At 36.0% G+C, this 13,553-nt stretch overlaps 1 protein-coding gene across 1 annotated transcript in view; it reads right to left on the minus strand.

Annotated features, from left to right (window-relative positions):
• twsg1a (twisted gastrulation BMP signaling modulator 1a) overlaps nucleotides 1–13,553 on the minus strand; it is a 79,230-nt gene that overhangs the window by 14,196 nt on the left and 51,481 nt on the right. Inside the window, exon 4 of the mRNA XM_039754776.1 lies at nucleotides 3,576–3,845. Coding sequence (XP_039610710.1) covers nucleotides 3,576–3,845 — 270 coding nt within the window. The remainder of the gene's footprint in view (nucleotides 1–3,575; nucleotides 3,846–13,553) is intronic.

Below are 13,553 nucleotides of genomic sequence, written 5' to 3' on the forward strand. Positions count from 1 at the left end.
AATGGATTAAGGACGTATACTGAGGTACCACTGTGTGTGCGTGTATGTATGTATATATAATATACGGAACGGAATGGAAGGACCAGAGGACAGAGCATCGATGAGGCAATACCTAACCTGGAACACTAGAGGGCAGCCCCCCTGGGTGGCTGTGGCACCATGGATTCCCGCAGGGCATGCCAGGAGCCAAAGTCAGGTGGGAGAAGACAAAGCTTGACAGGAGAAGTGAAGGAAAGAGAAAAATAGAGAAGGAAGAAGATATTTGTGTTGTGCTGTGAGGAAGGCATCCTAGTGGTTCACTATATAATTATATACATACATACATACACACACATATATACATATACACACTCGCATATATACACCAGAATGACAAAAAAGGAGAAAATTAAAAAGAAAGAAAACTTCACATTTCCGGCAGTCACAGTGAGACATTATACAGGCACCTTGTATAACTGCTCACTTATTCTTTCCCCTTGTTGAACACCAGTATCAAAATTAGGCCATGCTTAAAAAGCCACCCCATTGCTCATTATCAATCAAGCCTGGCAGACACAGAGATCTTTACCATTTCTATTTCATGGAGTTTAGTTTTTAAAAATGTCTCTCTGGTATCAATGAATCACAACTATCAAAAAATGCCATTAAATTTGTTAGTCAATTATATTCCACTCCTATTAAGTGATATGCCTGGAGATAGTCTATGGACTCCAAATGTCACTTTTGTTCCATGTACACCACAGGTATTTTTTGTGTTTGTTTTGGACTACCTTTCTGTGTTCTGTTTTAGGTCTAGTGGGGTGTCCATCTCCAGTCCTGGAGGGCCGCAGTTGCTGCAAGTTTTCATTCTAACCATCTTCTTAACTAGTGACCAATTTTTGCTTCCCATTAACTTTTGCCTTAGTTTAAATTAACTTGACTAATACCCTCTAGGTGTTTCTTTTTCAATTGGCAGCCAAACAATAATAAGATACCACATGACCAACTAACTACGTATCTGAAAATAAGCAAAGTTGAAGATTTCAGTAAGGTTGATCTGCTCAGGTCACCCCAACATTTCGATTGTGTTCTTAGGAAAAAAAACAAAAAAATCAAAGTTTTGGTAATGCCTGCTGTGGCTGAATAACAGCAACAATAAGCCAAGAAATTAAATAACATGTTTAATTTATAATCAAACAGAGTTTGAAGCCCCAATTTATCTGGTCATCTGTTAGCTCATTTTACACCTCTGTTCTGTTCAACAGCCATTTAATGAGGAAAAGAATCAATTCAGAGGATTGAATCCTTGACATTAAAATGATGGAAAAAGAAGTTAATTAGCAGTAAAAACTGGTTACCGATTAGGAAAAGGGTTAGAATGAAAACCTGTGGCCCCTGTGGTCATCCAGGACTGGAGATGGACACCCCGGTCTAGGGTGTCTAATGTTATTTTGTTTCTCTTGATTAACATTCTTTTGCTTCCCAATATTTTTCCACTTCTACACCTTCTCACTCCATTTATCTGTTATCCAGCAGATGCGGTTTGCTTTAGGAACAATTTCTGCAAAAGTTGTACTTGTCTCAACACTGGAAATTACCTTTTCTAATTTCATCTGGGGGATAAAATTAAAAAAACTCTCTTTAATTTGATCATTTTGGAATTGTCAACGGCGATGATCGATGGAGCTTTGACATTGTTAAATGGTCTGATATGACCCAGGTGGTCTGAATACAGATGCCATATGGTTGTGACCACATTCTTAATCCTTTGCTTTTCTTCTTCTTGATGGAGTTGATGCTCTGCTGTTCCCTCACTTGCAGGTTTGCTTGGGCTTCTGTGCTCTTTGTTGTTCTTAATTCGAACGTGGCAGGGTCGGGTAATTGGTTTGTGTTGAGGCGGGGTCTCAAACTCTGAATCTGGAGTGCTACTGTGGCTGCAGGTTTTCATTCCAACCCTTTCCTAGTAACCAGTTTTTGCTGCTAATTAACGTATCTTGCATTAATTTTACTTGACTTGACTTTAATGACTCAGGTCCCCTTAATTAGCAGCCAAAACTATAATGATATACAAAACAAGCCAACATATGACTGGCTTTTAAAGGAAAAAATGAAGAAATTCAGAGGACTGAGTCTTAAAAAAATAAAAAAAACAGTCAATTAAAATGAAGGGAAAGGAATTGAAAACTGAAAATGGTTAGAATGAAAACCTGCAGCCACAGTAGTACTCCTGGACCACAGTTGGAGACTCCTGTGTTAAGGGGTGGGGTGTACAATCATTGGCTTTTATTTTAATTCTTGTTTAAATGGCTAATGTTTATCTCTAAAATGTTGGCTCTTGTAATTCAATTAAAAAATCTGATCACAAAAAAAGTAATAACATTTTTATATACTGTACATTCTGAAGTATGTCCATTTTCAGAAAAAAATTGTACTAAAATGTTTCATAAGGAATTAAGAAAAAGCCAGGAATATACTCCACTGTGCTTCGTTATTCTTGCTCTTTATTTCCCAGTTTCTAGTAATCATTTCTTACCAAAAAAAAAACCAAAAAAAAACCCATCGGTTGAAATCCAAGTCCTCCACCGAGAAGTCATGGATCACTGAAAGGGTACATCAGCTACGTGGCAACTGGGAAGCTTTTTGATCATCTCCCTCCCTGAAATAAACTGTTGTCTTACAGTGCTTGTTTAGCTGATGGGTAAATAAGCAAGTTGAAGCATTTCTTTTTCTAATATTTGACTTATCTGCAAACCTGGCTGCATTCTGTATGCATTTGGAATAACAGGAAAGCAGAATGTTGCTTTTTGGCCTGCTACATGTGGTATGAATAAGCTCTAGGCAGTCCATCTGTTTCTGGAATAAAGAGCAACTGCTCTTTAGGACTGTGCAAAACTGTTTTTATAGATTATTTATTTCATATTTTAAAGAGACGCTGATTAAAAAAGAAGATACTTAAGTCAAGAATACTTTTTTTTATATTATTTAATCAATCAAAAGTATTATGGTGTAAGTGAAGGAGAGCCATCTCATGTTACAAGACATTAGCTTCAGTTGTCACAGTCTGAGTTTTAAGTTCAAGTCAAACACATTATGATCTCAGAAAGCAGCAGAAGTGTCTCAGCTGGGGAGCAATTTAATGAGATTCTTGTTTAAAAGGAAAATATCTGTGAGCCAAGAGTTCAACAATGAGGCCAAAGTTTACTTAAAGGAAAAAAAAATCCTTGTGCACTGCATTGAAGTTGGTGCAGTCTTATAATTACCACATATTCACTTATTGTACCTTTAAAAGTTGATTTATCAATGTAAATTTTCTTTAATGCTTTGGTTTTCTGTATCATAGCTTTGCATCAGACACAAGAGGAGAAAAAAATACAACAGAGGAGCAAATTGGCTTTCTCTGCATCACCAAACTGTTAGTTTTCTTAAAAACTAAAATAAAAGTAAAACAAAGTAAAACTTAAAATTGAGTTACAGCCAAGCAGACAGAGACACACATCTACCAACTCAGTCCCTGATGAAGCTAAACCTGATGAGTACACAGCCCTAGGTCATCTTGTAGTTTGTTTACCAATGTCAATAATACTTTGCACACTTACCCTTGTCAGGGTTATAACCTGAGCGGATTCTGTTACCAGACAGGGAAACATCTTTGTGCTGAGACTCCTCCAGTGTTTCAAGAAATGAGACCAGATTTTCATGGTGAGAACGCTCTTCTGATACCGGAAATGACACAATACTCCAATTAGCCAGAGACTCGTCTCCTTCAGTTAGTGCCTTGAAAAGTGATGGGACTGAATCTTTTAGATCCTCCACTGTGCTCTTGGATGTTGGAGGAGTGTCAGTATAATTTTTAGGATGGCACATGCCTAAACAGAATAAAAATGAAAAAAAAAATTAAAGAAGCCTAAACATAAAAACACACAAAACCACCAACACTTTTGGGTTCTTATAACTGGTATAACATTGTGTACATTACAAAAATGTCCACATATTTAGAAAATGAAAAGCTTTGTAGATGGAAGGAGCCTGAGATGCTATGTGATGGGTAGGCACGTATAAGACAAATCTGTTCAATGTGGACAATGATGATGACAACATACAAGAAAGCTGGGCTTTTGGACTGTTCAAACTAGTGAAAAAGTACTGTATCATCCAGGTTGAATCAAGTTAATGTCTACATATACTGTAGATAGTTGGCTTTAAACTGCAATCCCTACTGAGTTGTGCTCCGCCAGGGAACAGCAGTTGCCAGAAACTGAATAGACTGCCTCGGCACTAATTGTTTCAGATGTTTTCTGCATGCAGTTGGCACTGGGGATATACAAGTGATAGTTCTGCTAGTAAACATGGGATTCATGACACTTTTTCCAGGTTTATTTACTACTGAAGAATGTTGAGTTGCAAAATACACTGAACCATTCTTGCAGCAAATTTGTTGTAATCGGTGGTGACTTTGGTTGTTGAATATTTTGTTGGAAATTTGCCATTTCCCCCCAAGACTTCTATGATGCTCTGCAAGGCCAGCATGACATTACAGAGTTAAAGGAGCCAATGTTGAATGGGTCAGTAGCCTCCTTCAACACAACCCACAAAACCCAAGTGTAAAACAGAGTAAAAAGTAGTGGAAAACTTGTGAACACATTTACAGAAGGAAACTGTAAATGTTACGGTGCATTTAGGTCATCAAGGTAAAGCCTTTTTGTATGGACTTGCACATGACGTGTGTGAAATACATGAGCCTACTCTTTTAATAATATTACCTGGAGAGCTGTGAAGTTGATGCAAACAGGAAGGAGTGCAAAATCCATTGTGTTAGCATTGTGCTTATTGGTAGCAGTGAATGAGTAAAAGCATCAGAGAAAACTTATGTTCGAGAAAGGAGAGTACCTGCTATTAAATCTGTTGGGGGAAACCTAGGTGAATTCATGCATCCTGTCTGCAAGAAATGTTACTGTTCTAATTTTTAATTCTGTTGATTTTACCTCAGAAAGGCAAAGTGGTTAGGACTACCGCCCCAGAGCAGAGGTCACATTTAATTGGTCCAGCATTTGTGGCAAATGCTTCTCTAACTCCCAGCGTAACTGAAGACCAGTGCACAATTATAATGCACTCAAAATTCCTTCAGTTTCTTCTCCATTGACTTCAATGCATTTCAACAAGTTATTCAAACTCAATGCAAAGAGAATTCAATATGGTTCGCTAATCAGTATATGGAATTTTCTTTAATTTGAGGCACTAATAAAGATTCATGGGAAGAACCTACTTTATGCAAAAATACTCTATTGAAAAGTACATGATATACGAGGCGAGACACAAAAATAACCGGACTGGGCTTGGGGCTTTCCTGGAAAACCGTCTGGAGGTCGGCTGGACGTGAATCATAACTATATCCTCTCCTACACACCCTCTAAAACGGACGACCGGCTAGGTATATCCCTTGAATAGCTCAGTCAGTATTTGCACAACAAACAAAAGAGAACAGCGAGACAAGACAACGCTTCTGCGCACAATACTTTTTCCATAAATCAGTTTTTGACTGACAAAAACATTCCTGTCCTAGATCATCCCCCCTATTTGCCCAATTTAGCTCCCTGTGATTTTTTACTTGTTCCCGAAAATCAAACGTAACCTGAAGGGAACACATTTTTCTTGAATGGATAAAGTGAAGACAGAAACGGCAAGCATGCTGAAGAGCCTCACGCTAGAAGACTTCCAGCATTGCTTCAAGCAATGGAAGATATGTATAGAGCGGTGTAGAGATGAGGAGGGGGAGTGTATAGAAGGTGACAATGTTTAGAATGCTGTAATTCATCAATAATTTTTTTTTTTTTTTTTAAACCAATTCGGTTATTTTTGTGTCTCACTTCATATACCATTAAGAAGAACCTCACTTATGAACATTAAAAGGCAGAAATAGTATTATGTCAATTAAAACTTGTAGCTATAAGATCCCCTGACATGGGCAACCTAGAATAATTTAGGTCGCTTACCAAGACCTCCTTGATTTTTCTTTCTTTGCGTACAAAGAAACTGATAGATTTGTTTGAATTGGATGGACATTACAAGCATAGTAAAATAAAGAATAAAGTCCTAAGAGGCTCGTCTCTCCATATAAAATACAACTTTGTTTATTATACAAGCAGCAACTAAAGAGAGGCTCTCAATTAAATGTGCATATACTGCATATTCAGGACTTTGAGTTCTGCACTAAGCTATAATCAGCATAGATTTATTCTTCTTTATTGCTGTGGAAGTCATATAAATATTGCTTTCCTTATACTTCTTCATGGTTACATACTGGTTATTTTGGCTAGCCACTAGTAAATCTGTCACTTTTTTTGTCATTGCAAATGATGGATCCATTTTTGCGCCGTCTGTCCAAATTAAATTATCATTTGTATGCAGAGTGATGCATTTCAGAATATAGCTGACCTAGAATAGTTGAAACAGAACTTAAAACTAACCAATAATATATGTTTACAAACCAATATATATGTTTATATGTGCGCTATGGACACATATTTGTATTTTATAATGTATATTTATGTTTATACACTGTGTATATGCATTAAGGCAAAGTGCACATAGTTTGATTGTAACCATTAGATGGAACAAAGACTGTGAGAGGAACTGACAGACATGAATTTTTCTTTACAGTATGGCATCAAATTCCAGAAATATTTTGAAACAGAAACTTTGAATATGGTTGATGACCTGGATATTTCTTATGTGAATTTCCCCTTGGGATTAATAAAGTATCTATCCATCCATCCATCCATTGTCTAACCTGCTGAATCCGAATGCTGAATCCGGTCTGCTGGAGCCAATCCCAGCCAACACAGGGCACAAGGCAGGAACCAATCCTGGGCCAGACCTAACCAGCATGTCTTTGGACTGTGGGAGGAAACCGGAGCGTCCGGAGGAAACCCACGCAGACACAGGGAGAACATGCAAACTCCACGCAGGGAGGACCCGGGAAGCGAACCCGGGTCTCCTAACTGCGAGGCAGCAGCGCTACCACTGCACCACCGTGCCGCCCCATAAAGTATCTATCTATCTAATAATTATATTAAAGTGGCAGTGAGAGTGCACTGGACTATCCCCAAGGGTGGGTAAGAGAGGATGTGTTTGCTTTTCAGGTGCTCAAATTTCACAGTTGTGTTCCTGTACTGAGTGAGCTCATTTCTTACAGATCTTGCAAAAGACAGATTCCTTACTGGCTGCAAAATTTCAAAGATTCTACACTTTTGAGTTCTTTGGTCTTTGATCATCCACTTGTTAGAAAAAGGTGCAATGTAATGAACCATCAAATGCCAGTTCCCTTACTGTACATCGTCACTGAAAACGTTAATTCTGAAACACCTGCACTAATTAACTAATTTCTAATTAGCAGCATTACATATATACACATATATATCCAATGTGTAGTTACATTTGAAAAGGTAAAAGTTCTCGCGAATATGTCAGGAAATCAGAACTAAATTAAAAAGGAAGAAGATAGTATAAGTGTGAATATACCAGAAAACAAATACTACAGGGTAAGACTTCATATGAGGCTTTAAAAATTTTGATAACAGCTTTTTGAAATTTTATATTAGCATACAGAAAGTAAGTGAAAATAGTAAAAAAAAAATGTACTATATTAAGTCTCAGTTTTAGTAACTGCTTCTACTTATTAGTTTGCATTAAAATTAACAAATAACTAATTTGCTTTATTTAGAACTAAAAAATGGAAGTTCCTGGTTAAACATTAATGAAATTCAGTTCAAAAGACACATTTTATAGATTTATATGTTTGTTCATCTGTGCAGAGTTAAGAGTTGTATGTTCAGTATGTGATTAGACATGTGTATATAATGCATATATTAGGCACACACAAAAATATTTTGGCATATATTATACAACTATTACCATATATATCCACCTTTATAAATGGACAAGTGTCTGTATGTGTGTGTCCATCCAGAAAGAAAAAATTAAACATTATAAGTAAGCAACAGCAGGGTGGTAGTAACTTCCTTGGGCCATGTGAGAAATGTTTATAGCTGTAATGCTAATGACTGATAAGTGGGCAATAAATGAGTGAAAAACAACAATAAATCGACATGCACATCAAGAAACTGAAGTGTCAAAAAGACTAGGCTAGAGTCACTAAACCAGGACACTGTGGTAGCAACCACTGCCACATTTTCTCAGCAAAACACTTCTAACAATGACAGTGATCAATTTGATAAAAAGGAAAGGAAGCAGCAAAATTGGGCAGCTCATCAGGTATGTATTATTGTACTAGACAAAATGGACAACCACTCTTTCAAATAAAATAACGTGGTCTATGTTGATTACTTAGGTTTTCAATGGGTATCACAGCAAATATATACAGTATGCACAAATGTATACATATACACACATACACGAGGGGGGGGCACAAAAATTCACAGAATTGTTTATATTAAAAAAAAATGTTTTATACATCGATTCCATTTTAGTTACCATTAAAAATCCTCCCTGTGAATTGTAACACACTTTCCAAAGCACTTCTTCCATTCCTAGAAACATTTCTCTTACACATCTAGAGCGTTCTGTGATTTTTTTTCATGGTCATAAATTGTCTTCTACTCAATTTCCATTCAAGTCTCAACTTTTGAACTTTTTTTTTTTTTTAAAAACAAAAAGAAGTCACAAGGAGCAATCTCTGGCAGATTCAGTGGGTGCAAAGCATCTGTCAAAAACTGACAGTCAATGCAGTTTGTGCAGGGAGCTTGGTGCAAAATGCAGTTTTGCGCGCACCACTGCTTCAGATTTTTTTTCCTGATGCATTCATGCAGAGTGTCTCAGCAGTTCAGTGTAGTGTTACTGAGAAACAGTCAGTTCAAAGGGAAACACTTTATTAACAAGTCCATCACCATCAATTTACAAAAATACAAATCACTGTTTTTTTGTTATATTTCCTGACATGCTTTTTTGAACAATTGTAGAATAAATGACAGAATTATGCACTTGATCAACTCGGCACAATGCCACTTGGCAGACTGATTAGCAAAAGTGTAGGAATATGATTCCTAGTGGCACTGTTGATAACACCCTCCCTACTCTTGTGCTATCTGGTCCCACTGGTATACCATATATGTATGTACGTATTTATGTATACATGCATACATACAGAAGAGGCCAGGAAGGAGATCAAGATATTGAAGGAGGTTGTGTATTATGATATGAATCTCACCCTAAAAGAAGTCCAGGAGCGTGGAATAAAACGATTTAGTGGAGCAACTGGCAAACTTGGGTAAACCCAGACAATGGCCATTAAAATGGTTGATGGTGATTGATCAAATAAGCCTTTAATATGCAGTTCCCCAACCTTATAAAAATCCACAAACTATGAATTAATATTGTAAAATCTTACTATCCTCAATGTAGGAAATAGCTTTGGTGGAGGGTGAATTGTGCTGACAACCTGAAAAGAGTTCTTTTCTAACACACACTCACTAAAATAAACACAGATGTGGATATGGAGGGGGGGAAAAACACAACTTTGTCTTAATAAAAGCATTTCTTCCTTTTAAAAGCTACAGATAAGAAGCTTTTAAAATAAAAAAAAAATCCATACAACGTCAGGAAATATTTTAAAAACATTAGTCAGTAGCTTGACAGACTAACTCCAGGAAAGTATTCCAAGACAAAAATGTTCCCGTTTTCAAGAACATTTCAATTTGTAAAAATCTTTTCACAACAAATGCATATGCTTTATATTATTATAAAAAAAATATTTTACGGCTGTAACTGTTTCACTTCCATCCCCCACAAAAACATGCTAACATATTCTGGATTACATTGCAGGAAAAAAAGTCATACATTCACAGTATAAAATGTATGTACAGTATAAATAATAGACACAAACAAAGTCAGGAGAAAATTGTGTAGTTTAGTAGGTTTGTTTGAATTTGCTGGGCCAAGGTTAAATACCTGCCAAGCTTTAAAAGCATTTTCATATTTTCAGAGAAAACCCAGTGTATGGGCTAAAATAAACTTAAGTTGAGCAGATTTCTGTTATCAGTCTGTGTTTTGTCATACAGAATCTGAAGTGACTGTTTCTCCCTTTTATACTCTTTATTATGTAGACTTTACCAGAATGTCTTTAATCCCATACTCTTACCACACTGTCAGGTACTGTAGTTCAGCACTTCCTCCCCCTTCCCTTTTACATTTATAAACTCGGGCAATAAGATATCTCTCTATTATAAAAAAAAAAATCCTGGAGAGAAACAGTAGGGCGATGAGATGTGATCTCCACGTTAAGATCACGGAAGACACTTAAAAAACCAACGAGACTAAAGAGATTGGCCATGAAGCGTCTCACAGGGACCTTAAACATGAGACTTTGTGCCAAGAGATTGACCCAGGACCGTCTTGCGATAACGTAGAACATGAGATTCTTGCAAGACACGCCCTACTTACAACCAAATAAGAGCACGGGCGGCAACACACTCAGTTGTGATTTGGCTTTGAGCACACATAGATCCAGGGCTCACAGTGCATATAAAGCGTATAAGGACAATACGTTATAAATGAAACATAGACGACTAAGTGAAGAAGAAAGCAGCGTTGAGAAAAGAGACTCAAAAGCGTTGGACAAAGAAAAAGAATAATCTAGGTGTGAATTCGGAAAATAAGAAAAGTAATTATCAGCCCGGAACAAGTGGAATTGGAAAAAAGCATGTCCAATCCGGACGTGGGCGCTATACACATGCAGAACAGGTTAGCGATTATGAAAGCTGTGGAATTCGAAAGGCTCAAAAAAAAAAAGTTGGTGCGATACACATGTGGAGAAAGATGAAGAATATGAAAGTAGGAAAATTAGAAAGTATAAAAAAAAAAGGTTGCAGTAGCGCAAACAAACGGAAATTATTACTCGATAAAGGGAAAATAATCATCACAGACCAGGTGTCATTGAAGAAAAAAAAAAAAGCAGGATAAAGCAAGGTCAGAAATAAGAGTAGAAAACAAAGTAAAACATCATAAAGAGGTTAAAAAACAAGGGGGGCAAACACATGCAGAGCAGGTTAGAGAGAATGAAAACTGGAATTCAAAAGACAAAAAAAAAAAATGTAAGCGCGAAAACACATGCAGAGCAAGATACAGAATATGAAAGCAGAAAAAAAACAACAGTGTCAAAACAAAGAAAGTAAAGATTGCATTAGCACAAAGAAAGAGAAATTATTACTCGGAGAAATAATGAAAAAGCGAATAGAGATCGAATATATGGACATAGGAGATACGTCAGAAGTATGCAAATATTGTAAGGCTTTGAAGTTTAAGTTAAGAGAATTTCAAAAACAGAGTTTACCTCACATGCATTTATTGGTTACTTTGCAAAAAAAAAAAATTATTAACTGCTGATGATGTGGATTATTTTGTCTCACTGACCTCATTAAAAAGATTCAGCATGTTGGGACTTGAAAGATTTCAAATATTGTTTTTACAGAACTTCTGAAATAAAAGTGAAACTAATGAAATAGCGACAATTCAAAGAAAAAAAAATCTTAAAAGTGTGTATCCGGAAAAACAAAAACGGGGGTTGGCAAGCGAAGCAAGCAGGGGGTAGTAGTAAAAAAAAAAAAAAAGACAGGAATGAAGTTACAAATTCAATTTAATTATATTATACATCACTGCCAAATTAGAAGAAATAAAAGTACAACGGTAGTGTTCGTTATTTGCCCACTGTAAATCCTGACACATGCTCTACGAGCACTTCCTTATAACATTCACCAAGGAAACCGCTCAAGTACAACTCCCTTCAGTTACTTTACAATATGAGGGTGTAATATTAACTAATAAAACAGTGCAACCCCCACCCCCAAGTCTAGCATTTTCTGTAGTTCCAAACAAACAATAAAAAATTAAACAATTAAACCATAAAACTGCCTCTGATGGTGCAATGAAACTCTGGGGATAGAAAACTAGTCTGACTAGCCTCCTGGTTCTTTAACATTACAAATAAAAGCATACAAAATATACATCAACCTACTGGATATGCTAGATATTACTCATTTAACACTCCACCACAGCCTGCTGATGAGAGGTCAGTTACATTGAGGGGGCAAGTGTCCTTGAGTGCCCCACTGCTAATTTACCAACTAAACAAGCAGAGGTCAGTCTCCATAATGAGATGCTGACATACTTTATGATATAAATATCTAAGAACTGTTCAAATCAGTAACAATCTTTTTTTCTTCCATCAGTGAAAATATCTTACTGATAACTTAAATCCATTTTGAATTGGTTTCAAGCCTCCAATTAACCTAAAGAATATCCGTTGGGGCATGGAGAGACTGAGCCAGGATTCAAACCCAGGTCACTGCTCTGTGAGAGTGCAGTGTTAACAATCTTGACACTACTTGCAAAAAGATGAACAGTAAGAGCATGAAAACAACAAAAATTGTGTGTATTAAGAATGGCTTAGTAAAATAATATATGATAAAATGTATCTCTATTTTTCCACATTATTGTAATTATAGTTTTGACCAGTTGCTCACCCTAAAGTATAGTATGCCCTGTTTCGCTGAAGAAAAAAAAAAAAAAAAAAGGAAGTAAAACACATTTCTTTTTTAAAATCTGATTCTCTTACAAGTTAAAACTAAAGTTTTTACTGTGAGAAATAACAGCACAGCAGAACATAAAACTGTCCAACAAGAAACTTGCATGTTTTCATTTTTTTTTCTTCTTTTTTTCACATCAATCAGGTATTTCCACTACACTTAATCAGCAGCTGTATTAGGACAGCTTCACTCCATTATTTAAGCTGACATGAAAGAACAGAGGTCAATATTTACTAGGGCTGAAACAAGTCCTTGTGAAACTCAAGTAATTCGACTACTAAAAATAATTGAAGCAAATTCTTTGCATTGAAGCGTCATTCAATCCATATAAATACACCTCAACAAGCTCATTGTGTTTCACACAAATGATTATGAACGTCGCACAGCACATTTACACTGTGGATACGTGACGTGAATATGTGATTTGGGTGAAGCGAAGAGACAGGCCACAGAAAAGAACAGAAAATGTCATGAAAAAATACCAACTCTTTAAAGTGTGCCTTATGCGCTATTAATTTATGCCTTAATTTTAGGCTGTATGCATACAATTTTTTTTAAAAAGATTGAGTGACTCTGGTACTTAGTAATATGGCAGTTAAATGCACTAAATGGGTATAGTTTTAACAAAATTTTAATTCTATAATTCTATGATTTTACTAATTTATTTAAGCAATAAAAATGTTTGTTTTTCTTAATAGGAAATCAATTAGCTGTTAATTTTAAGAGAGATGTCTTATTTTTTGTATATTTACTATTGCTCTCAAGTAAAGCAAAAGTATTTTTTATCTAGTTACTTGATTAATCGATAGAATAATCAGCAGAATACTCAATTATTTAAATAATCGATTGCTGCAGCTATAATATTTATAGTGATTATTTTAAAGCACACATATGTTATTGTTAAATAGAAAAGTCACATATTTACAGTAATAGACTTGTTCAACACCTGACTAACTCATATTTTGGCACTCTTACCAC

Source organism: Polypterus senegalus, chromosome 5 (genome assembly GCF_016835505.1).
Source record: "Polypterus senegalus isolate Bchr_013 chromosome 5, ASM1683550v1, whole genome shotgun sequence".
NCBI classification, from domain to species: Eukaryota; Metazoa; Chordata; class Cladistia; order Polypteriformes; family Polypteridae; genus Polypterus; species Polypterus senegalus.